The sequence below is a fragment of the Plectropomus leopardus genome, chromosome 8 (assembly GCF_026936395.1).
Source record: "Plectropomus leopardus strain MGB_pleo_1.0 chromosome 8, ASM2693639v1, whole genome shotgun sequence".
NCBI lineage: Eukaryota > Metazoa > Chordata > Actinopteri > Perciformes > Serranidae > Plectropomus > Plectropomus leopardus.
Window position 1 is genome coordinate 23,810,307 of NC_142183.1, and position 26,723 is coordinate 23,837,029.

Below are 26,723 nucleotides of genomic sequence, written 5' to 3' on the forward strand. Positions count from 1 at the left end.
AAAGAGTTTTTCCATTGCTGCTTTTTGTGGAGGGGCTGCTAACCACAGTGGCCTATGCAAAAATGCAAAAACACAGATGAACCTATTTCAGTCCATGTCTGATTTGTCCACACTGGGCTACTGTAGGAACATGGTGGTGCAGCGTGGCAGACTCTGTAGTCGAGGACCTGCTCCCAAAGCAAATATAAATGGCTTATTCTAAGCTAATGGAAACACAGCAATTTTTATTTTCAGGTGATTATACACTAAAGAAAACTTACTTATTATATTATATCCCATTTCTGCCAATATATCAACCTAAGTCCTAAACACCAACCACAAACTGCCATTTTTTAATAGTGAACCCAATTTCTTTTCACACAGCCCAGATTTTAAAATACAACACATTTGTATGAGGGGCCCATGTAGTATGTTAATGGACTGAAAAATGGGACTTGCACGGGACTGTCCACGGGTTACATATTTGCCCCATGCCAATAGCCCTATTGCCCATTTAGCAATATGGCCAATGTGTAACCCATGGATGATCCCATAAAAGGCCCATTTTTCAGCCCATTTACTCTCCACATGGGCCCCACATACAAATGTTGGCTGGGGCAAAACTATAACATTCACTGTGCCGTATTATTGACCAAGCACAGACATTGTTGCCAATGAAAGGATCCAGCAAGTGTTGCGTCAGAGATGATGTCACAGCAGTTTCACACGGTGTCGCAATGGGGAACAGCTGAGAGTCCCGCCTAAACTGGGGGGGATACTGTCCACATTGGAAAGCTGATTTGAGAAACGCATCTGGTACCAAAGGGGAGTCGAGTCGAGCCAAACAGCGGTAAAGAGGCCGCAAAAACTGTGTATTTGTTTTGGCTTGGTGATGGCGTTCATACTGCGGCGCAGTGCAGTGGACAGATCATTACACATGACGCACTAAGCTGCCCCCAGAGGTTCATTAAGTGCTCATAAACTAGTTGTTGATTAATATGTAATAAATTAGAAAAGTAAACATAAAGTGAATGATTTCGACATGATTGGTGGTTAAAAGAATTATGCACCTCTTTTGCTGTGATGATGTCAAAGGTCACCAGCCCTTCCACTCCCTCAGTGACCCTTGTTTCTGCATCAGCAACCCCTGACCTTTCACCCTCATGTTTCCCCCTGGTTGGTCCTGTTCCCCAGGGCCTGTCTCTAAGGAGGGACCCAGAGTTGTGGAGAAAAGGTTAAATATCATTCAAGAGTACAGAGCCACTTGTAAGGGAGGTAAAATTTTAGTTAAACATATCTGATATTACACAGAACCACACTTTTAAACAGTTCTGCCAGATTTTGGATGTCAGCCACACAGGAGTACTGTATATTCACCACAGAGTTCGCATATAAATCATCAGTTTTACTGCTTCATATAAGAGGGCCCGACCTTGCACCCAGTTTTACATTCTTATTGTTTTCACTTTTCATTCATACACCCGGCAAGACAAAAGTTCACACGATTCCTGCAATTGTTTTGCGAGAGATAACACAGGAAAACGAGAGGATGTAATCCTCTGAATCTGCACAGCTTGCAGATAAATAGAGAAATAACTCATTTATATTGTGAATTTCCAGAAATTAACTATCTCTCTGACAGACAGAAAAGCCTTCCTTGCCTTTACAGTAATATTAGATAGTACATTTCTCTGCGCTGTGCTCCCTTGGTGGCCTTTGACCCTTGCAGCTTTACCACCACAGCTGTGTCTGAATATCATTACATGCTGTCTCCTTACTGAGTAGAATTACTCTCTTAACCTTGGGGACTAGTTTCTAAAGATCTCATAAGGTCAGCAACTTAATTATTTTGTTATTGGGACTGCTAAATGTTCTGCCGGCTTGTTACATCATGTATAATGTGATTTAGGGTGTGTAACTTTGAGTAGATAATGAATCACTGTCTGCACTTACCTAACGGCTCTATTTGAAGTCAGAACAGGGTGTGATCAGTGCAAATTTGAGGTGACCAGAGTAAAAGTGTTTGAACCATAGAAGCCCACACAGACATATCCACAGTGAAACCACAGCCATCACTCTGTGGATTCAGCTGAAAATTCTTCTGGTCATTTTTGCTGCAACATGACATTTTACAAGAGGAGGTCAGAACACCTACAATAATGGTCAAATTTGTACTTTGTTATTATGATGTCCCTGTTTATGTCCGTGCACAAGTGTGTGTGTGTGTGTGTGTGTGTGTGTGTGTGTGTGTGTGTGTGTGTGTGTGTGTGTGTGTGTGTGTGTGTGTGTGTGTGTGTGAAACTGTCTTGAGGGTGTTTTATTGCAACCTGTAGTAAGGGGCAATGGATTTGGTGGTCGACAGGCAACAGTTACGCCTTTTCCTCTGGACTCTTTCCCTGTTCCTTCCACAGCTGCTGTGGTCCAACCCGTTTCCGACCTATGCTGAGTACACACAGATACAGACACACACAGAATAAACACACAAGACATGATTGCACATGTACATTCTTGCACGTGAAAAAAAAAGCAACACTATAACACCCTAGCAATCTCTTTAAGGTGTAAAGGCACAACCCTGTGCAAAGTAAGAGTGACACTATTTACAAAATGCTGCCAAAACCTTTCCTTCATATGCATACTCAGATCAAGTGTGTATTGTATCTTGAAATGAGTCCCAGTTTCCGCAATATTTCTACAACTGTGTGTGTCATATAAACAGGATACATACAGAGGAAAAGAGCAGGGTGGGAAAAGACGGGCCAAGATTGGAGGTAAACTGTTCAAACAACTGCGTGAAAAATAATTGTACAATTACTGCAGGAGAGGAAATCACCATGTGGGAGGACGGGCAAATAAGCTGATCCAAATGAGAAGAAGATTCCAGTCTAAACTGCTTTGCCTATGAATTATGGCTGCAACTGGTGATGGTGAGATTATAGATTAAACACAAACACCTCTGAGTTCATAAAACCGGCTCTGTGCTGCTACTGGGTATTATTATTATGAAGCTTATCTCCTCAAAGTTGGGATAATCCTTTATTGTGGCATAGTGTGCAGTTACATAACTTGGAACGGCATCAATAAGACAGCGGGGGGAAAAGTTCTCACACACAGTGGAAGACCATAGTAAGTTGGACGTGACGTATGAAGTGTCAATTTATAATGTGAACAGGTGCAATTATTACAAGTCAAACACATTGACTTTATCTTTAGCAGCTTATACGAAAGTGTCAAGTGGAGACCTTTGGTTTTAGGGTGAACAGTGGTGTATTGTGCCCTGATCCTGGTGAGCGGCTGATTTCTACTCTCTGGCGGTGACCTTCTTTCCGAACAAAACGTTCCCCCCACCACAGCTGACTCACAAGGTACGGGCCTATTACGCAACCAGTGGGAGCGAAGGGGCTAGAGCAGGGGAGTGGGGTTAGTGATGGATGATCCATTTTTCTGGATAAAAGGTCTGACAAAGTGGATGACTTCTGCGTGAGAATGGGACACAACACGAGCCTTATTTGCTCAAGGCTGGCCACAGGTCAATTATGCTGTAACTGTCACTGACGAGGAAAGCCAACTGAATGATGCAGAGTGAAACCAAAAGAGGCAGAAACTCTCAGGTGAATGGTCAACCCTTATTAGCCCTTAGAAATATTAACAAATTGGTTTGATTTCTTTCAAAAACATGGGGAGAAGGCAATGTAAAAAAGTAAAAAAGTAACATGAATCTTAGCTGATAATAAGCAAAAAAAGTATAAGAATATATATAGCGAGAGAAAATGACCTTAAAATGCTGGAAAATGCATTTATTTTATATATTTATCATATCTCTCTTGTAACATAATTTCAAATATGAAATATAAATATAAAATATTTCTGGATGTTTTCCCCTACTTTTCTGGATAATTTCTGGATAAACCTAACCTATTTTTTAAAAACATTTTTTAAACTAATTTTCTTGTTACCTTTTACAAATTTCTTGCAATTTTTGGGACATGTTTTGCCAAGTCCTTTACCCCCATGTTTTTGAAATCAAACTACTTTGCTCAGTCTTCAAAGACTCAAAAAACTTGTGAAAGGTGTATGAACACAGCACAATAAAACTGATGTCGATCCAGGTACCAAAGGGTAAATCTAGAGACGGCACCATTATATGCCACATAGTTGTTTCATTTCGGGGGATCAGGGTGTGTTCAGCCCCACAGAGCAATCCATCTGAAATCACAGTGTTTATAGCACATGTACAGTAGGTAATTATAGGTTAACCTCTGACAGCTTATTTGTGTTTTTCATGTACGTTTCCACCTCTATTTGATCTTAACCAAACAAAGGGATGGGCCACAACAAGTGCTTTGTTTACAGTGGGAAAGAGGAGGGATGTCACGGAGGAGCAGTGAGCATGTTCCCAGTGTTGTATAGCGGGAGGCGCCTGGTTGGTGCAACTTCATTTTGGATAATAAGAAACAATAAAAAACCAAAAGGGTATAAAATAAATGATGAATATCTAAAAGAATGAGTTGATAAGACTATAAAACAAACTGATGATAAGTTGGGTTCTTTTAATGCAGACTCAAAATGTTTTAACAAGCGAGTGAGCGCAAACATGAAGCTCATAAAATTAATTAAAACAAGTCTAAGGAATAAAAAAGCTGCATGATGAAAAAGGCACGAAGTGTGTTAAACAGTAAAAGTGATTACAAAAACATGAAAGACAAGTGATTTAAAAATGCAAGTCATTCTGTCTGATCTGAAGCTGCACGCTGGTTCTTAGAGGGTAGATCAACATCAGACAATCAGCTGCACACCCACATATCCAAACAGGAGAGCCTCTTAGATCGTCCAGGACCCCAGCCAGCCAGGGGGAGTCTCCTCTAATCCTTCCCCACCCCAGACATCCCGTCTCTGGGATTGCACACCACTCAATGCCCCCTCAGGTGGATCTAAATGAGATCTGGCAAAGCCGGGATCAGTGGAGTTTTCCATCCGAGGAGACTTTTTACATGGGAGATTTAGCCTGAACCCTTGGAGAAGTCACATTTTCACCATTAAAATGCACAGCAGTGTGCAAAATACGCAGTGATATCCTTCAAACATTACTTGTGTTTTGACTCACAGTGCACTGTTCTCGTGGAGCAGTAGGTGAAGTCTTGGAGAGAATTGGGGATTAGGCTGGTGATTGGGCCAGAGGTGGCTGCTGTTGTAACTGGCAAAGATTCCCAGAGGGTGAATAAAAGCCAGGGCAGGGCTGGAGAGGGTGTCAGTCAGACGGTGTAATTGATAGCAAAACTGACAGCAGCTGTCATTAGAGGTGTCACCTGGTCCTCCACGCTGCCACTCACCTCCTCGCAGTGAGAGGAGGAGAGGAGAAGGGGAGCGGGCAGGGTGAAATGAGAGGGGTCAGGGAGTCAGGGGGACGACAGGTGATGAATGCAGAGATTTAAGGGAGGCACCAGGCAGGTCCTGACATCTTCACTGCAAACTCTAGCCCTGACCTGTCCTTTTCCTGATCTCTGATACTATGATGGACACAGGAACAGACAGGGTCAAAGGGACAGTTTCTCGTCTTACCTGTAGTGCTTCTTATTAGTCTAGATTGTTTTGGTGTGTGTTGCAGACTATTGGAGATATCCACTGTCTGCCCTCTCTCGAATATAATGGAACTAGATGTCACTTGGCTTGTGGAGCTCAAAGTGCCCAAAAAAATGCATTTAAAAAACTCAACAGCAATGTCTCTTCACAGAAATCATGACCTGGTTACTCAGGATGAGCCGTTTTGTGTATGAACTATTTTCTTCTTACACTTGCTAATGTAACACAGCAAAGATGGACATGTGCTAGCTCAACTCTGTAGACAGCTTATTTGTTGCATGAAATTATGTAAAATACAATTTCAGTTAAATGTAATTCTGCAGTTCCTTCAATTGGTGCATAAAAAAGAAAGACTGTAATAGTGAATATAAGATTGGGCTGTCTTAAGCAGCATCGTCATTTAAGATTTTTGTGGCCTGAAGTTTGTCCAGAGCCTCTCAGTGCTGGCCTGGTGTAACCGGTACCTTCTCCCCGACCTCAGAAGGAAAAAAAGCCGGTGGTTAGGATCTTTAATGATTCTCCTGGCCTCATTTTTCAGCGCCTGGTGGAAACATCCTTTAGGCAGGGTACAGCTGAATGAACAACTCTTTGCAGGGCCTTGCAGTCTCCTTCAGTGCTATTTGTTTTATACCAGGCAGCGATGATCCACATTAGAACTCTCTCTATGGTGCAAGAGAAGATGTTTCCTCAGTATCTGAGGGGATTTGCACTGATACCTTAAGCATCTAAGGTAAAACAGAATCTGTCATGCCTTTCTTACTAATGTGTCAACAGGCAGTGCCCAGGTCAGGCCCTCAATAATGTGAACACCAAGATTGCTGAAGCTGTCCAACCGCTCCACCAAATACCTGCTGATATTAAGAGGGTTGTAGTTCCCTCCCTGCTTCTTCCTAAAGCCCACTATCATCTCCTTAGTTTTGCTGATGTTCAGGAGTATAACTGAGCTAGCTTACGTTACAACTCAGTAAAGGAGGTTGCCTTGTGTTCACATCTCGTGCTGTGATCAGCTGTTGAGTTTTTCAAATGCTTGGAGCACCACTAGTGTAGTGCCATCTAGTTCCATTGTATTGTAGAGAGGGCAGACATCTCTAAAAAAAATAGGACTACAGGTAAGAGGAAAAAGGCGTATATTTGATTTTGGGGTTAACTGTCCCTTTATGCCTTGTTCGGTGACTTGAATGATGATGATCTTGCCATTTGTGTTTTTCCCCATCTGCACTTAAGCTTCTAATTAATACCAGTGGCTGAGATTTGTGTGAAAGTAATTAAAAACAGAGACTATATGTTTTCCACCTGTGCTGACTAACTTTTAGCCAAAAACCCCAGAGAGATGAGTATTAAACGTAACTTCAAACAGAAACAGGTATTTTACAGCAGTGCATTTTTCTACATAGTTGTGTTGTTCAGACACAACTTCCAACCACAAAATGTGTAGCTGTAAAACATCAGTCTGCACCTGACAAATGTCTTAAATAAAGGCCAGGAGGATGAATCAAACTGTAGGTACCTGACAATTAACTTGCCTGGCAGTTAGAAGTCCAATATCTGCCTGCCGGTTTTCATGTGCAGTTATTCTATGTACATTTCAGTTATTTTAAAACTCAACTCTGGCAAAAAGGGTACTGCAGTACCTTAAATCACAATGAATTTAAAGCTCGACATGTTCAAAAGTGACTCAGCTTTATCTCACTGTGTTAGTGTGTCAACAGTCACAGTAGGTATGCTTGCTGGTGCCACAAGAGCAAAGATGATCCTGTGGAAATGCCTTTGTTATGTCTCTTTTTTTCTGTTCATCTACAGAGGGGAGGCCTAGAGTGTTTAGGTCTCACACCCTCTTTAATTTCATCACTACTGTTTTTTTCCTGTGTACTGAGCTTAATAACTGTAAGAAGAATAGAAGAATATGTCTTTATTGTCATTGCAAAAGTACAAGGAAAGTGAAATGCATTTAATTCAAATGCATTTAAAATGTATGTATTCATCAATGGGCCATCTTCTCTAACATAAAATCAACATGGTTAATGTTGGTTACAACAAGCACTGACAAGGGCCAACAGTGTGGGTCGCACAATGACTAAGGCGAAAGACACTCAACAATGGCCAAACATTAACCGACAACCAACTGTCTGCTTGGTGTGTCAGAGCCTTAAGTTTGACAAAGATACCATTTGCACCGGCTTAAAAAGAATGCCAGCAATTGTGTCAAAGGGGCCATGGCCCTTGCTGGCCCCCAATTGGGGGCACCACTGTTTTTAACATACCTGTCGGGTTGGAGCATCAAATCTGAATGGTAGGACCTCAGGAAAACACCAATAACACAGTCATAAAATCAAGAGGACTCACTGATTAGTAAGCCTAATGGGTGCTGAGATACTGACATCCATGATGGCTGTTCCAGATGTGTGTGAGCAAAAGAAAATTGCCTCATTCAAGTAAAATTTCTCTGAGCTCATACAGCTTTCAGTTATGAGTCACAGATTGGAGCAAAAATAACTAACTAATGAATAACTAACCCCCGCTGTATCCCAAAGCAACCCTATTCATGTATCTAGGAAAGCATTCCAAAACACTGCAAACAATATGGGTCATCAGCTTGCACTGGATCTTCTCCTAAAATAAATGGGCTGAAATAATTTAGGCCAGTCATTTGCTAGCAGAATATTCTGGCCTGGCAATTAAACAGCACAACAAACTCCCAATATCTCCAGGCTACGCTGAGATTTAAACAACAGCCGTTCTAAATTGACCTGTGAGTAAATGAACCTCTTGCTCTCACGTGCATCCTAAAATAGCTTGTGTGAAAGCAGGGTCTGTTGTGCAGAGCTGTCACTGACCCTTTAGGCAGGAGAAGATGCGTTCACCCTGACCGCCTTCCTAGTGACTGTAGCCTGCACAAAGATAAAGCATGTCAGATGCAATTGCCATAGACACACAGTGGCCATGACATCATTCTGTGCACAAGTGACCGCTAAGCAGTGTGAAGAGCGAGAGCAAAGGAGAGGAACGCATGGAAGAGTACACAAACCCTGCGCCCTATGCATGCTTTGAGCACACAGAGCAAAGCCAACATGGGCAATGATGTCAACTACTTTCCCATAGAAGGACTATGGGAAAAACTGGGGTGCAGCAAGCAGTAGCCCCCTTTTCAACATCTTCAGGGCAGAATGGCACGTTAATGACTGTCACTTCATGGGCCACATCCTTAAAACTGACATGTGGTAAACATGAATGAATTGAAAAGATATTGAATATAATGAGGGTCTGTGTTGTCTGTTATATTGAGTTTCAAATCAATATTAACTGCACTTTGTAAAAAAACAAACAAAAAAAACAAACAAAAACCAAAAACTGATGTTGGCCAAAATGCTTACAGGTTTTATCAACAAACTTAAGAAGAAGCTCTTTTAGTGGTGTGAAATATGCAACGACAATTTGAGTAGAAATGGCATACTATAGTACAACCCAGGGAATCCCGTTGTCAACTAGACAGCTATCTATCATTTATGCTGGATCTGCAGAAATAACAATATCTGAGGCAATATCTTGCACAAAACCACCTTGCAGGGCTCCAAAGAGCTTTCTATGTAATTGCTTTACAAATGTTGCCCTCTGTTGGTGATTATGAATGTTGCATATAGCCTATCATCTGCAAGGAGGCCAACATACTACATACTCTGGATACAGAGTATCCAGCCATGTCAACATTAATTTCACCATGATCCAGGTTTTATGAATGTGTTGGTATGTTGTTTTTGTATCTGTTTGTATTGTGTATTGTATGTAATGTTTTTTTTTTTATCATGTGTGATAAGTGGGTTTTTTTGTGTTAGATATTTGTCCTGTTTGTACATGCCCAGAGACTGCAGGTGTACACTAGCTAATAGCTAAATCTGGAAATCTGAATCATCTCTTCTCTTTTTGAGATTAATGTTTTTTATGCATGGTCCTTGTTTATATATATAAAGACGTGGAAAAAAACTCATACATGTAACCTACTACCGCATATTAAACACGGATATTCACAGCTGAATTCTTTGAATTGTTTTTGTTGGTTGCACTTTTAACCAAGCTATCCCTATTTCAAAAACAGATAAGTTTTAGATAGTGTGGTTCTGTATTTCAACTGCACCAAGGTCAGTGATAAGAAATCCTGAATTTGGAAACAGTTTCACTGGAAAAAAAAACACCCCAAAACAAAACAAACAAACAAAACCAGCATGCCCCTGTACACTGGAACACAGCACCATCTGTTACACCAAACAACAGCATGAAATAATTCATCATATTTCCTTACATGTTTACCAATGCATTTCCATCAAGTTATATTCTGTTAAATAAATGTTTTCCTTTTCTGTCTGGTAAAGAAACAAATCCCTGTGCATATCTAAATAAAACAATGAACACCATTCTGTTTAACCTTTTTCTCAATTTACATTTGGTACAATCTTGCATTGATTGAGCAGGATTAGTACCTAAAAACTACCTTTCTGCATTTGACTGGCATTACTCTTGTCAAAATGCAAGGTGACATATGGTGCAGCATGTATACCAGTGGGCTACTTGATACAGTTGTGTATTTAGGTGTATAGAGATAACGTGCATTTTCCAACTTGCATGCAAAGCTCACTACATGCAGATCTGCAATAAAAGCCTGCATCTGAGTACTATCATTGGAGTCATTAGTAAATCACACGATTATACTTTATAATTTATTCCTTTATCACCTTATAAACTGCAGGATTTGGCATGTTAGACAAATTAAAATGTCATGCCATGCTGTAATCATGAAAATCACGCCATCATCTTTGAACCATCCATGATGATGCTTTTCTCTGGAAAACCAGTGCACTCTCTTACTGCACCAATGTGTTCTTCCGCGAATTACTATTTGTAATCGGTGTATTTTCCGCCATGAAACTTAAACCCGCCGTTAGCAAACAATACTAAAAGCTTGCATCAGATTGATCGTTATTTTACTAATACGACCTTTATAACAAATGTACACATACGTTTCCTCGTAATGGCGATGTGTGGATCTACTTTCTCTCAAAAATGAGAGCCACCCATTTCGCCATTTTATGTTCCACAGCAGTTTTGTTGTGAAGAGAGACTAGCTCGATGCCGAAAGTAATCTTTTAGTTTAATGCCAGAAAGTTAATTGTTAGGTATATGTAGCGAGGTAAGATATTATTTATCAGCTAATATACTGACCACCGCACCATCATTATTAAGTGCTGAACGGGTTACGGAAAATCAAACATTGGGTTAGCTCGCCCGGCAACGTGTTTGTTGGTCGGAACCGACAAAGACGACTGCCGTCACACATTTTTCTCTAAATCTGTAACCCACCAGAAGACACATTGACGACCACCGTGCAAGACACGAAGACTGAGGAGATGGCGACCTCAGTGGGAAACGTGGCTGACAGCACAGGTTGGTTAATTTTATTTATCAAATGTTAAATGGCAAGTAGCGTAGCGAGCTGTGAAGACGACCTCTCCTTGTGTTGCAACATTAGCTAACATGCGACCGAGCTGGTGGCTACCATGTAGCAAATATTCAATACATATAATATATTAACTATGCAAAGACTTCATCAGTGCAACCCTCTGCGTCACATAAGTGAACATGTTGGTAAGGAAAGTGTAGGCCCAGTTGACGCCTCTGTTCGTATTATTTCTTCAGTCTCGAGCTAACGTTACAGCTAACGCAAGGTAGCATAGCTAACGTTAACTGATTGCAATTAGACATTACCTCGCAATGATAGGTCTTCTTAAAATATAGTTTACCAGGTAATTTTGACGAGTACGGGTAAGTGTATACATTTTGCATTAATGCGTAATCGTCAACCATTCATCTGTATGTATTTCATAACGTGTTCAGTCTAAACACGTATTGCAGTGTAGCTAGCTAAATTAGCTAACGTGCATGCTAGCCTGAATGATGTCAAGATGCCGTTGCACGCTGGGTGACTAGATCCAAAAATGGCCTCCTTTGATAAAACTGTATCTATTTTAATTACTGACTATTATAATGTAATCGTAGTCGTTGACGTTGCTTGTCACGGCCACCGACATAACGACATCCTTGCATCGTCCTGCAGTTATAATGGGCCGTGCTGGCATCACTGCTTGGTGCAGATTCCCAACGTTAATGATCGCCTTTTCTGCACGTTTTTCAAAGGTGATCAGTGGGTATAATACATGATGGCGATCCCCAACAACAATCACCTTGTTGTAACATTATGACTGGGCGCCTTATGTGATTGAATACCGATTATTTTTTACATACGAGTATTATTACGTAATGGTTTGATGAACCGGATCTGCTGCGATCTTAGTCTATGCTCTGGCATTGTGGTGTCACTTTGCAGGTGGGTGCATCTACTTCATACCAGTTGGATGTTCCCAATTGACCTCCTCCACCCTACTGTGCACTTACAACCATGCATGATGTGTTAAGCATGTTGTTTTTTTTGCCACACCCTGAATGCTCTGACCTCAAGTGACACTGTAGGTCCAACCGAAACTTATTGTTTCATCTGTTTCGGCCCACAGCCCTTTGGATTAAACATGAATCATATGTGGAAAAGACTGATAAATAGCATAAAACAAAACGTTTGATATTGAAAACATTCCGTGAAAGAGAAAATGTTTTCCTCATAAAAAAAAACATAAAATGAAAACCAATTTATATTAAAACCTTGCATATCTGCTACTTCAAGGCTGTATGGTATTTAAATGTGATTTGACAGCTTAACTGTCAAGCTATTAATCCATATCTGATTGAAATTTTAAGTGGTGCCAAAACTTGAATGAATTTTTGCCAGTGTATCACCACCCCCTCCCCCTGTTTGGTTTTGTTTTTTCATCCCATTTATTCATTGTGTTGCCAAATTTTGTATTACTTTATGGTTCTCTGTAGATGTAAACCCTGGTTTATTAGGGTTTATGTTAAATGGTATCTTACAAATTTATTTTTTTGTGCAATTTGTAAAATGTGTTGAAACTGTGTGCTAGGAACATAGCACACTGCATCTCTGAAATGTAATTTTCACTTAAACATTTGCAAATAAAACATTATGTTTTCAGCGGTCTTCAGCACTTATGTGAACAAATTACTTATACTTCAAAACTAACATTTGATCATACAATGCCGTAAACTGTTAAAAGTTTTAATTGAATAGAAATTTGATTTATTATTTCTTTTTATTTTTTAAATGTTATCGTGACTAAATAATTAGAAATTGGAACATGAAAATCCCAAACATTTGTTGTGATAGCAACACTTGATCTCAGTGCTTCCCTTATTTTCCCCATTGCCTTGTTTTCTGTTGATAGCCAGTATTTGTCCTTGACAGCATTAGCTTCATCTCCTTATTTTTGTTTCCATTTGTCTGTTTTAATTTCTTCCATCACCTCTAACATGTTGTTTCCCCCCTTCCTTGGGTTGTGTTGGTGCTCCAGAACCGACAAAACGTATGCTTTCCTTCCAAGGGTTGGCCGAGCTGGCGCATCGGGAGTATCAGTCAGGGGACTTTGAAGCAGCTGAGCGCCACTGCATGCAACTATGGAGACAGGAGCCTGATAACACAGGCGTGCTGCTGCTCCTGTCTTCCATCCACTTCCAATGCCGAAGACTTGACAGGTGAGGTGTGGGGGGGCTGACTCAACGCACTCTGAGAATGTGGCGTGGCAGTGGCAGAGAATAATGGGTCTTCTGTGGCTTTCAGCTGGTCTGAGGAGTCTAATGCAACAACCTGAGCAGTCTTCTGGAAATCCTCTTGCTCGGTTTAATTTGGTCTCGCTCTGTTCCCTCATGATTCTAACACTGTTTGGTGGTGGCCGTACCCTTGCTTTGCAGGTGCCATGGTGAAGGTTTCAAGTCTTGCGAGTCACAGGTTTACACATTCAGTCTTATTTACTCTTATTTCTATTCCTTCAATTCATCCATTGCCAGCAGTGTAACAGTATAATTGGAAAGAAAATGCTCAATTGAAGCTGAATTGATTACAGAATCTTCTGTAAAAATTTACCAACTAACGACGGTTTGGTTGGTAATCGTTCATTGTAAGGTAAAACATTTCAGCAGTAAATTTTGCAAAGCATGTACACTGTGTGACCGTTGAAGCGAAATATCGTGCATATTCTTTGTCGTAGATGCAGCACTTATCTGCAAACGCAGCTTAATTTTGAGTATACTGCCAGCATTATAATTATTTTGCATAATGGACACTTAAATAATGGATTCTGCGAGAATGGAAGTTGTTGAATGTGTTATATTGTGTGTCATGTTTTTATGTCACATTTTAAATATATTCATTTTGATGTGCTGTTGAGATATTTACCAATATGCCTTCAAACATATTTCTCCCTTTCACCATTTGCACGTTTCTGCTGCTTCTGCACAAAGCATCGAGCCAACACTGCCAGTGACTCCTGTCAGGTTTGTGACCATTCTGTACCCATTCTGGCCCCACAGGTCTGCTCATTTCAGCACCTTGGCCATCAAACAGAACCCACTGTTGGCAGAGGCCTACTCCAACCTGGGGAACGTGTACAAGGAGCGTGGGCAACTGCAGGAGGCCATAGAGCATTATCGCCATGCTTTGAGACTGAAACCAGATTTTATTGACGGATACATCAACTTGGCAGCAGCTTTGGTGGCCGCAGGGGACATGGAGGGAGCAGTGCAGGCATATGTGTCTGCATTACAGTATAACCCTGTGAGTAACCTGTAATCTGTTGAAATCTGTGAAGAGTAATGTAACACTAGGCTGTAAATCAGTGTTTAGCTGCCTTCTTTGGTTCTCTCAAGTCTGTTTCACCTCTGACCACAGCCATCACTGGTAGGCATCGTTGGGTGGGTTCAGAAATATGCTCGGTTGCATCTGTAACCACATTCAACAGATGTCACAAGGTCCTGGTCTACACTTTAATTTTAGTGCAGCAAAGTGAAACATTAAACCACTGGAGGATAGCGTAGACAGGGTGGTGTTAAATTGCTCTTTAAAATGATAGCAACTCTATCTGCAACTAAGGCAAACATATTTCGAGTCAACACATTTATCTACAGTTCATTGTAGTAGTAACATTAAAATATTTGTTTTTTTCCCCACCCAGGACCTTTATTGTGTGCGCAGTGACTTGGGCAACTTGCTTAAAGCCCTTGGGCGTTTGGAAGAGGCCAAGGTATGTTACAGCGCGTTGGCATTTTTATAGACGTGGTGTTTGTATTTTTGTTGTAGTTTTTTCTTTTTGAATATGAAATTTTGTTTTTAGTTTAACCTCACTAAGGCTATAGACTTTGTTCCTGTCTTCCTTTTGACATTTTTAAGCCAAATCAAGTCTTTTCCCTTCAGTCCCCCCAACAAAGTGAAGGACAGGACATGGTAGCTTCCTCTCATTTCAGTTACAGTGAGCTTTTTGGCCCTAATTGATTAAAAACCTTTGGAGGTATTGGACTGCAATGAGTCAACACTGTGAGAGGCAACCAGTTTTTCTGTATTTTTATATAATCATAGTACACAGATTTTCTGTTTATCACTTTTTAGACAGCTTCATCTACTTTGTTTTTCAGTGCAGTATATTTATCACATTTATCCCCACCCTGTATTACTTTTAGTCTTTTGATTTACCCCGACCTTTTACCAGAGGTCAGCCCCTCTCCTTTCAGGAAGAAAGGCTGGAGTTTTGAAATCAAAACTTTAATCTACGTTCTAATTATTGATCCTCAGACCATGCATTTCTGAATAGACTTTGGAGGGAAAATGCTGGCTCGGTCTTTGAAGAATATATGAACTGATGAGAAGCTAGTTTATCTTTGCAGTGCAAAAGATAAGATGGTTTCTAACCTAACCACTAAACTCCAGTATTGTTCATCAAGTGCCCAATGACAAGCTTCTGCTCTCGCTCTCTGGTCTTGCTGTCAGTACAGTTGCTGCCAGTGTGGGTCACACTTCCTTTTGTCATTTTATGGCTTCTGTCTATATCATGGGGTTCCCTGGGTTGGGTCAAATGTGGAGATGTGGAGTTGTCTCAGTGGTTACAGGCCATCTTATTTCGTGCTAGAGGGGGGTAAAGGAGTGGGGAGGAGCATCAGGGAGTCACAAGCTCCCCTGCTCTGTCGCTCCACCCCCCGCGCGCCTGCTAAGGATTGGTGGAGTGTGCGCGCTGAGAGCTGCCTTCCTGACCCTTCAGCTGTGCCCAGTGAGCGTCCAAGCGCACCCCAGCGGTGCTTTGTCATGCACACATGCGTAAGCTCTTCTTTGGCTATGGTTTCTAATGAACATTGTACCCAGCTGGCTATCTATTTGGATATCCAGTGTTATTCAATAGTATGTAAAACAGTGTGTTTAAAAGAGCTCATTCTCAAGTGCCTTAAAATGGTTCAAATGTCGTCAGGCAGACAGCTCACAATCTGTGCTCCATCGACCTGCGTCAGATGCTGGGTTAGAAAGACAGGCACGCGCAGCAACAGCGATGACTTCTTTATTTCAGAGCTTTGGAGGCTTCTAGATACCAATAATTACACCACAGACTTTTCTCCCTACCCCATTGGCCAGGATTCAAGAAAGCAAGCCAGGATAAAGAAATCAAAGATTTGAAAATCTTCTATGAAAATGATAAAAGAATGAAAGAAAAGCAATGATTAATACTTCTTCCCTTTTCCTTCAAATATGTAATTTTATTCCCAAACAAATGGGATCAGTTCATTTGGGCAAGATCAAGCCAGTAACTGCCCTCCTGTAGTTGGATATGAAAACGAAAGTGATGGACAGCTGGAAACCTGACCTGAAACTATATTTTACTGGTAAACTGAACATATCAAAGCCTTTCTTCCCTCCCAGTTACCCATAAAGCATTTATTTTGTTTTCTTTGAAATGAAACATTCATTGCATGAATGAAAACTAAGAATAGTCTGTTTCATGTTTGTTGTGATTTGGAAGAACCTGTTTTATTTCCATATTTTAAAAAAGAATGTATTGTTTGAAGACTTTTACTAACGATCTTGTTTTCTGATTTTGTCTCTTTTGGTTTTCCACAACTGATATTGTTATTTAGAAGGTTTCAGGTGGGTGACACTATTCCTGCGTAGGTGCCTGGCGGAAAGGAACACTAGGGCAGCCTCAGTCCTCTCCTCTTCTTCCAGCCAGCTGCGGCCACCACTCTGACAAAGTCCAAAAATATGGTAACGGGTTTGTAACTGACAACAAAAGAAAAACCACCTCACTTCATGCTCCTCTGTCTTGTGGCTTCCTTTGAAGAGCAAAAGAAAAAAATTATATAGCAAATTACAGTAAGCATTTCTTACAATATGCTATACTAATTACCCAATTCTGTATTAAGTAAAAAGAAACTAGGATTTGGAAGCAATAATCGTGAAAAACAAGTAAGAACCCTCTAACTCTTACATGTTGTTTATTTTTCCTATTTTGTTTTGTTTTTCCTTCTTTATTTGGAGTTGCAGCGTTCTGATGATGATGCAGATAGTGCGCTGTGAGTCTGCAGTAGCGCAGGGGCTGCGCAGCGATGTCCTCCAAGCAACCGAAAAGGCTGAAAGCGCAAGCATGCGACCCACACCCCCTCACTCCCTTTGGCCTGTTGGTTGCGGACCTCTCCCCACCCACAACCAGCCTCGCTCCCAAATGCCCCAAATCTCAGACACAATTGGCTTTTTGAAAAACTCTTATGTTGTCATGCACAGTACGTCCTTTTTACTGATTCAATGTAAAAAGGTGTTTGTTTATTGGCTGTTAATTTCCAAATGTCCCTCGTCATAACATTACAGTGTAGCTACTGGTTGACCCCTCAATACCCCCTTAAGTCTGAGATACTTGATGGGTGCTGAGTGTGTGCCAGTCTGGTGTTTCAGGTGGACTGCCGGGGGTTGTTGGTCTGCAGCTGTCTTACCTGGCCAGCCAGCGAGCGCAGCAGCAAAGTAATGACCTTTGCCAGCAGCAAGGTCACGCAAACAGCGTTATATGGTGCATTGTGGTGGTGATGTTGGCAATAGACACACACCTCGCGCTTGCGTTTGTTGCGCATGCATTACAGGGACCATCACTTTCACGAACTGCCCAGCATCCCAGGTTGTGAGATATCATGCCCACATGAAATAACCAACATTAATGCGGATATTTGGCTTCATTTTTTACATTTTAATAAAATAAAAATAATAATAAGTACTCTGGGTCTTGCCTTCCCAGTGTTGATATTATCAGAGTGCAGCAGGCTGCAGCTGATGTGGGTACCACAGCATTTTGGCGAGAATGTGGTCATAACTGAAGGATGAGGGCGTACGTGTGGGTGTTGGTCGGATCCGCGCAGCGTAGGAAAAAGCAATGCAGCTTAGCGCGGCAGACTTGTGCGCATGCAAGCCCATGCTGTAGACTCACTTTTTGCCATGATGGAGAATAGTCACTAATTTTGCTTTCTCTGCCCTTTTTGTTTTTTCTTACTTTTATTCTCAATCTTCTATTTGTTTTTATTTTACAATCCCTCGTCCTCCCCTCTACGCACTATACCTCTCCCTTCCTGCCTCTTCTCCTCCTTTCCTGTGGTTTTTCATTATAAACCCATTGAAGGCTTGTTACCTGAAAGCCATTGAGACTCAGCCCAACTTTGCAGTGGCTTGGAGCAACCTGGGCTGTGTGTTTAATGCCCAAGGAGAGATATGGCTGGCCATACACCATTTTGAAAAGGTCAGTTGCATAGTTTGTTCTAACATTTTCCAATCCAACTTCTCTCTGTCTTGGTATACAGTAGTCTTGTGTTGTCACATGTTTTTAAGCTTGGTTTCATTTTTAGGCTGTGACTCTGGACCCAAATTTCCTTGATGCATACATCAATTTAGGAAATGTTTTGAAGGAAGCCCGCATCTTCGACAGGTGAGTCTAAATCATGACACACTAGGCCATATAATACTCCCTTTACACATTCAAAGTTAATTGTTTGTCAAAGCATCACCCTACCATACCATGTTTTTCATTACCACCCTGTCGGTATGGATTCTGTAGCTGACTGTTTTCCATACCATTGTTTAGGCAAGGCAGATTTATCGCACCTACAGAAGTGCCGTAATTGTCAGGGCTGGAACTTTTCAGCATTAAACTTTAAAAATTTACTCCAAATAGTTAAGTACAATTTGTCAACTATGTTACAATACATTGTGAAAGGCTTGTGATAACTATAATTTAAAATTTCAGTAAAAGATTGATCTTGACCTTAGCTTGTATCTGCACCTCATCTTATGTTTCCAGAGCTGTGGCTGGATACCTGAGAGCCCTGAGTCTCAGCCCGAACCATGCCGTTGTCCATGGAAATCTGGCCTGTGTCTACTATGAGCAAGGCCTCATTGACCTGGCTATTGACACCTACCGCCGTGCTATTGAATTGCAGCCACACTTCCCTGATGCCTACTGTAATTTGGCAAATGCCCTGAAAGAGAAAGGCAATGTAAGGGAGCACTATTTGTGTGTCATCTGTGGAGACAATCTTATATCTTATATACCACATTTTCAATCGTTTTTAGGTCTCTTTTAAGTCACAAAGCATTTACTGAATGTAACTTTTAAAATGTCAATGTCTTTCCCAGGTTTCGGAAGCAGAAGAGTGCTACAACACAGCCTTGCGTTTGTGTCCAACCCATGCAGACTCTCTTAACAACTTGGCCAATATCAAGCGTGAGCAGGGCAACATTGAGGAGGCAGTTCAGCTCTATAGGAAAGCATTGGAGGTGAGTTAAGAGTTTAGCAAGGCTGTCATGATTGCTATAAATGTAGCATGGCATTTTTGTGCTGTTCTTCTTCATGGTAACCCTTTGTTTTTCACCAGGTGTTCCCAGAGTTTGCAGCAGCTCACTCTAACCTTGCCAGTGTCCTGCAGCAGCAAGGAAAACTCCAGGAGGCCCTCATGCACTACAAGGAGGCAATCAGGTTTGTAAATCTATAATCCGGGTATCTACTGACTTGTATTTACATGATATTCCTCTACAGTTGCCCCTCCTGATATTGTTGTAAGGCCCAATCACTCTTAGACATTCCATCAGTTGATGAACATGTACGATCTTCATGCAGTTTGACTTGGGGTTTCATTTTTTTCCCATACTGCCATACAAATATACAAGAGTTAAAACAGTCTTTCTTTATGGTTTTAGAATCAGCCCCACATTTGCTGATGCCTACTCCAACATGGGCAATACACTGAAGGAAATGCAAGATGTACAGGGAGCCCTGCAATGCTACACCCGTGCCATCCAGATCAACCCTGCCTTTGCTGATGCTCACAGCAATTTGGCCTCCATCCACAAGGTGGGAATAATTTCTCATTTTAACTTTGGTATTAATTCCTTAATATTTTGCAGTTATGATTGCTGGAAATGTGCAGAATTATGTTACATCACCATGTGGCCTCACCTCCCTCCAGGTTGACCCAACGGCTCTGACAACAATGAAATTGCAACAATTATCTCTAAATAAAGCCCAAATTATATTAATACCTATCTATAAACCTTTGGTATTAGTAAATTACTGATGTGTTGACTGATTTGTTCGTGCTAGTTAAAATTATATATGTGGGATTGCGCTTAATTTCTGTTTTTAGGCAACTAATGATGAACCTCTGGCTTGGGAAGGGATCATTGCGATATTATACAGAACATGTTTTGATTGCTTTGTTGAATTGGATGGGGATAAAACACACACATATAACCACCTCTTTATGTGTGATATATAATGTATTGCTGTTATTGTTGATGCATTTTTATTTTGTATTGTAATGTTTCGCTTGACTATTAGGATTCCGGAAACATCCCAGAGGCCATTGCATCTTACCGCACAGCCTTGAAACTTAAGCCGGACTTCCCTGATGCTTACTGCAACTTGGCACATTGTCTGCAGGTTTGTACATGTCATTTTATTTGTCAAATATTTAAGTATATCAGTCTTTCCTTTTTTTTCTCATATTGATTCATGAGTTTATTTTCTAATTTCTGTCACTCTCCCAGATTGTGTGTGACTGGACTGACTATGACGAGCGGATGAAGAAGCTTGTGAGCATCGTGGCTGACCAGCTGGAGAAGAACCGCTTGCCTTCAGTGCACCCACACCACAGCATGCTGTACCCGCTCTCCCACGGTTTCCGCAAGGCCATTGCTGAGCGCCACGGAAACCTTTGCCTGGACAAGGTACACGCACTGATCAAAGCAAGTAAACTTTCATTCATTTTTGGGGGGAGGGGGTGGAAGGTGGCTGGTGATGGCAATGGCTGTCTGCAGGGATAAGGGGAAGGTAAGGGATGGGCAAGATACTGGATGCATCTAACGTTGTAGAAAAAGAGGCAAAGGTGATGGTGAATAGGTTGCATGCAGTGAAGGGGGTGTGGTTTATGACTGGACATAATTTAAGATAATTCAGTGGTTGTTCATGGTTCAGTATTAGTTGTCGCTGTGTGTGTGTGTGTGTGTGTGTGTGTGTGTGTGTGTGTGTGTGTGAGAGACTTAGCCAAACTAGTATTGGCTGTCCTGCTGTTGTATTCTTACACTTCTGCTTACTCCACAGATCAATGCACTGCACAAACCTGCTTTTGAGCATCCGAAGGATCTAAAGTCCAGCAGTGGACGTCTACGTATTGGCTATGTCAGCTCTGACTTTGGCAACCATCCAACTTCACACCTGATGCAGTCCATTCCTGGGATGCACAATCCAGAGAAATTTGAGGTAGGTAATCTGCATTGTCAATTACATTCTAGCAATGGCAAACTTGACCTAACAAGTATGTGTAATTCTTATTACAATGTACGAGGGTTGACTGAGATAGTTGATAAATGTTGATGTAAGGGTCTACTTTTTTCCCTCAAGGTGTTCTGCTATGCGCTCAGCCCTGATGATAGCACCAACTTCCGTGTAAAAGTGGTAGCAGAGGCTCATCATTTCACAGACCTCTCACAGGTAACTGTTAAAATCTAGAGTTACTTTTTCCATCACAGTTTGCATTTTAACTGACTTTCTGTTCATTTTATGCATGTGAATTTTGAACTGACTGGCCGTCTCAACAAAAGTGCTGTCGAATCTGATGTCAGCAGCAAACCATTTTCACTGGAACTGCTTCCTTTCTCCTGCAGATTCCTTGCAATGGCAAGGCCGCTGATCGTATTCACCAGGATGGAATCCACATTCTGGTCAACATGAACGGATATACCAAGGGAGCCCGAAATGAGCTGTTTGCCCTCCGTCCTGCCCCCATTCAGGTGAGCGCCATGTATGATTTCTATTTCACACTGAGTTGTGTTGTGGTTATGCAACACCAGTGCAAATAAATAACTGCGTCTTCAAAATCATTTTAATCTAATCTCTGATCTCAACAGACTATGTGGCTGGGTTACCCTGGAACCAGTGGGGCTCCCTTCATGGATTACATCATCTCTGACAAGGAGACGTCACCTTTGGAAGTAGCTGAACAGTATTCTGAGAAACTGGCCTACATGCCCCATACTTTCTTCATTGGAGACCATGCCAACATGTTCCCTCACCTCAAGGTTTGTCCATCCTCACATTTCTGCCTTTTGTATTTGGGAGTGTCTTGATTAAATAACCAAAGCAAATAGAAAACACTGGGAGATATAATCAGGAAGTTCGTAACATTTGTTTTTTCCTTTTTTTTTGTCCCACAGAAAAAGGCTGTGATTGATTTCAAATCTAATGGACACATCTTTGACAACCGCATTGTTCTTAATGGAATTGATCTGAAGGCCTTTTTGGACAGTCTGCCAGATGTGAAAGTGATAAAGGTGAGTTAAAGGAATGTATTGGAGAACCAAATTGTTGTCTTAACTGTATCGTTGGCAAACAAATTAATTTAGTAAGACTGGTGCATTGTAGTTAGGTTTTGGGCCTTAGATAGCATTGTTTGACTACTTGTTTATGTTGTATTGTCGACACTGAAATCAGCGGAGGAAAATTTAAATATGTGAATATGAACCGTGCAGCCAGAATATACCTGTTGAATGATTTGGGATGGAACCAAAGTCTAGCATTTAAGCTGAAACTGTTCTCTGTGAACAGATGAAGTGTGACAACAACCAGGAAGCTGCTGGGGACACAAATGGAGCTCTGTCTATGCCCGTAATCCCCATGAACACAGCAGCTGAAGCAATCATCAACATGATCAACCAAGGCCAAATCCAGGTCACAATCAACGGCTTCACTGTCAGCAATGGCCTGGCCACCACACAGGTAGGTCTAACTTTGACACACTTGTACTTGTTAATGCAAATCTTAAGGGGTACAGTATTGGTAGAAACACAGAAACAAGGTGAGAGCAGCCATTTAATTTAGCTTGCTGCTTTTCCAGATCATCTCAGCAGATGCAGTTGTAGTCTCTGAGACTGTGTCCTTACAGGTATGACATCTTCATGACAGTAAAGTGGAAGCACAGAACTGTTGGTGAGGGAAATGGTGGCACTATTGCTGTAAAATGAATGATTCGACTGCGTTTGCTTTCCAAATAGCATTTTATCACCAGTAAGCCCATCAAGTGGCTCAAAGACCCTTTACACTCCAACGCTTCAGGATGGAAATATCGAGGCCACTTTACCTCTAAGCAGTACTGTTTAATCCTTCATTTTTAGATCAACAACAAAGCTGCCACTGGGGAAGAGGTGCCACGTACAATCGTTGTGACAACCCGCTCCCAGTATGGTCTCCCAGAGGACTCCATTGTCTACTGCAACTTCAACCAGCTCTACAAGATTGACCCTCCTACTCTTCAGATGTGGGCTAATGTAAGTTGGGTAGACTTTGATTAAATGACTGCTTTGAGTGCTCATTAGTTTAAAAAAAAGAAAAGCTTCTAAACCTTCCTTCTCTCCCTGCAGATCCTGAAGCGTGTGCCCAACAGTGTGCTGTGGCTTCTCCGTTTCCCTGCTGTTGGCGAGCCGAACATCCAGCAATACGCTCAGAACATGGGCCTGCCTGGCTCTCGCATCATCTTCTCTCCTGTGGCCCCCAAGGAGGAGCATGTGAGAAGGGGCCAGCTGGCTGATGTATGCTTAGACACTCCTCTGTGCAACGGTCACACCACAGGCATGGATGTTCTCTGGGCTGGAACACCCATGGTCACCATGCCAGGTACGCAGATAAGCATACTTTTTGGTTGCTCATTGAATGCAAATGTTTGAGTCCGTCTAAGGATAATGCCCATAAATACAACCGTTTACAAAATGTCTGATTTCTTATGATGAAATAAGTAGTGTATGAAGAATGCATTTCATGTCGAGGCTGTTTTTAATTGTGTGACCTCTTTGTAAAGGCGAGACCCTTGCTTCCCGCGTGGCTGCCTCACAACTCAACTGTCTTGGCTGCCCTGAGCTAATAGCCCACACTCGTCAGGATTACGAGGACATAGCAGTCAAACTGGGCTCTGACATGGAGTAGTAAGTAGAATTTGATAAGACTTATTTTGAAAAGCATTGTCATTAAACTCTGAAGTCTGACCTTTTTTCTTTTTCTCATTCAGCCTGAAGATGGTCAGAGCACGTGTTTGGAAGCAGCGAATTTGCAGCCCTCTTTTCAACACCAAGCAGTACACACTTGACCTGGAGAGGCTCTATCTGCAGATGTGGGAGCACCATAGCAACGGCAACAAGCCAGAACACCTGGTCAAAATCCACTCAGTAGAGACCACTGAGACTGCCTGAACTGGAAACACGCCGATTTCTTTTCCCTTGAATCCCAGCCATGTCCAGCCATCCCCACTTCTTTTTTTAAAACATCATCAGCACCCTTGCTTGGAATGGTCAGTGTCCACTCCAGCCCTCTCCCTCAGTGATTGTCTCCAGGGTTGTCATTTACTATTAATGGGACTCTTGTTTGTAAAGGAGCCTACAGATGTTCACGTGCCCTCCCCCCATCACATCCATTGTTGCGTCACACATCTGCATTTCCTGAGCCAGATGCAGCCTGAGACTTTCAGGCACCTTATCTGAGACTCTTGTGCTAAAACACAGTATATTTGGTGAGCATGAGAGGATTGTGAATGCCCTGCTACCCTCCAGTACTTTGATCAGTGATTGTTTTTTTTTTCTCCTGTCAGTGTGCATACAGGACTAACTGCAGCTTGTGGAGAGAATGCCCAGCCGTCATTACGTGTTGATCTATTTATAAATGGATTAAGAGTGTTGTGTGTTTTAAGAGGACATTGTTGAACCATGACAATTGTAACTTTTTTTAATGTGTTTATTAAACAAACTTCAAAGCATGCTACAGACAGTACAGATACTAACTGCAAATAAGTGACAGTTTTTCTGACATATTAAGCTGTTTTCAACCCACAACAAACAAACGGCACAAAATGCACCCATCATCCTGTTCATCCATCCTTCCGTGTCCTATAGGGTACAAAATACATTTTCTTGATTGACAGATGAGGAAAAAAACAGTGATGAGGTATCGATTGGATTAAATGGCATTTAAGTCAGAAGTAATACAGGATAAAGGGGTCCTGAGTTCTGTGAAATCTGTCACCAATCTTCTGACCGTGCGTCCCTCTGCCAGTTTTTGTCCAGCTTGAGCCTCAGCTCCTTTTTCCATGTATCCATATATACAGAAAAGAGAAGGCATATGTGAACAAAAAAGATTATAGATTCATCAAATATTGTTTTGTATTTCTAGGGGAAACATTATATTCTCAAAGTTTTCTCAAGCAGTTTAGGAAAAGATAAGTGAGCTCTTGCTAAGTACCTGAATAGACCAAGGTTTCCAAATGTCTCATCAACGCAGAGGTCACACTTTTATAAAAGCTGGATCTAGAGTAGTGATTAAAAATAGCTGAGGGACACCAAATGATAACCCGAAGGCAGGTCTCAAGTCAGCATGCTGAAAAATGTACCTGACTTAAGTTGCATCAGCTTTAACGTGCAATTGTAAAACTTAGATTGCAGCAGCTCTTTATTTCGTCCAAGTTGTTATGAATTTACTGCAATAAGTAGATGTGCAAGTTTTAAAGAATATGGTCTAAAATGATGACTCTTCCCCTCAGCAAATGCCAACTTTTTTTTATTGTGGTCAACCAAGGAATATGTTGTGGCTGTTTCCCTGTTTGATGATGTCACACTATGCTTGTAAAGATGATTGGACAGAGCTGGACAGAGGAGCTTCGATCTATTAGATGTCAGAGCTGTTCACAAATTGTTCTTGTTTTTTAATCACTCAAACCAGGAACGGCCTAGGTAAGTATTTTCTAAGCGGTTTTTGTTTTTGTATTGTCTGTTAACTGTATGCTGTCAATGATGCCACAAGGTTGTAAATATAAAAAAAATAAAATAAAGAGATGGCAAAACACTTCAGTACCTTTGTGTCCACTTGACTCAATCTATGGTAAAAACAATCTGAGCCCAATAGCTTTTTACTTGTTTAGATTGCTAGCACAGGATTACTGTGTGTATGTGGCAGCAATTTATAATAAATGACACAATGCTAGTTGTTGCAGTAGATGATGCATTTTTTTGGCACATTGCAAAAATATAACATATATAGTCAGTGAGTTGCCAGCCAAGTAAATGTGTTCACCATGGTGACCAAGGCACTTTAACTATTTTGATTGTTCTTACTCTTAAACATGTATATGAGCAAGAAAAGATCACTTATGGAGCATGTATTCATTAAGCATAGGCATTATCACAATGTGAAAATGACGTCCTGCATTCAAAATAGATAGATAGATAGATATACTTTATTGATCTCAAAACTGAAATTGGGAGAAATTGGGATGTAGCAGCGCCATGCAGTAAGAACAGAGAATAAAGAGCACACATTATTAATAGAATATAAACCTAAAAAAACTAAGAGACTGTATATATATATATATATATATATATATATATATATATATACATATATACATGTGTAAAGTGCGGAACAGTATCTGAATGAATAAAAATAAAAATAAAGTCAGCAGTGTAGAGTGACATGGAGCTAAGACCGGAGGTTAAAGCGCAGACAGAGGTGAGTTATTGTAAATATGAAGTGGGATTAAAACAAACCTGAGCAAATTCACTGAAGTACTGTATATAAATACACATTTTAGGTGAGTTTACTTGAGTGTTTTATTGTATATTATATTTTGCTTTCAATTTTCACTCCACCACATTTCAGAGGAAAATATTG

General features: G+C 41.2%; 1 protein-coding gene across 5 annotated transcripts; it reads left to right on the forward strand.

Annotated features, from left to right (window-relative positions):
- Positions 1–10,632: 10,632 nt before the first annotated feature.
- On the forward strand, positions 10,633–25,903 carry LOC121948206 (UDP-N-acetylglucosamine--peptide N-acetylglucosaminyltransferase 110 kDa subunit). Of its 5 annotated transcripts, none has more exons than XM_088081216.1 (23): positions 10,660–10,738; positions 10,912–10,992; positions 13,026–13,206; positions 14,041–14,284; positions 14,682–14,750; positions 18,147–18,263; positions 18,370–18,449; positions 18,822–19,017; positions 19,157–19,297; positions 19,396–19,496; positions 19,718–19,871; positions 20,358–20,459; positions 20,567–20,764; positions 21,120–21,278; positions 21,420–21,509; positions 21,683–21,808; positions 21,926–22,096; positions 22,232–22,348; positions 22,623–22,793; positions 23,189–23,341; positions 23,435–23,687; positions 23,869–23,992; positions 24,076–25,903. In XM_088081216.1, the coding sequence occupies exons 2-23, from the start codon at positions 10,956–10,958 to the stop codon at positions 24,254–24,256; spliced, it is 3,165 nt and encodes a 1,054-aa protein (XP_087937342.1). In that variant the 5' UTR covers positions 10,660–10,738; positions 10,912–10,955; the 3' UTR covers positions 24,257–25,903. The 5 variants fall into 5 exon arrangements, with proteins under 5 accessions (XP_042349456.1, XP_042349458.1, XP_087937342.1 ...); XM_088081217.1 differs by having other exon boundaries at positions 10,661–10,738; positions 13,056–13,206; XM_042493522.2 differs by having other exon boundaries at positions 10,633–10,992; positions 20,567–20,746.
- The last annotated feature ends 820 nt before the right edge of the window (positions 25,904–26,723 follow it).

Excerpts from the sequence above, each read along its gene's own strand:
- LOC121948206 (XM_088081216.1), top strand. The coding sequence starts at position 10,956 with ATGGCGACCTCAGTGGGAAACGTGGCTGACAGCACAG. Across the intron at positions 18,264-18,369 it reads CCATACACCATTTTGAAAAG|GCTGTGACTCTGGACCCAAA; the intron begins GTCAGTTGCATA and ends TTTCATTTTTAG. Across the intron at positions 22,097-22,231 it reads ACATGTTCCCTCACCTCAAG|AAAAAGGCTGTGATTGATTT; the intron begins GTTTGTCCATCC and ends TTTGTCCCACAG.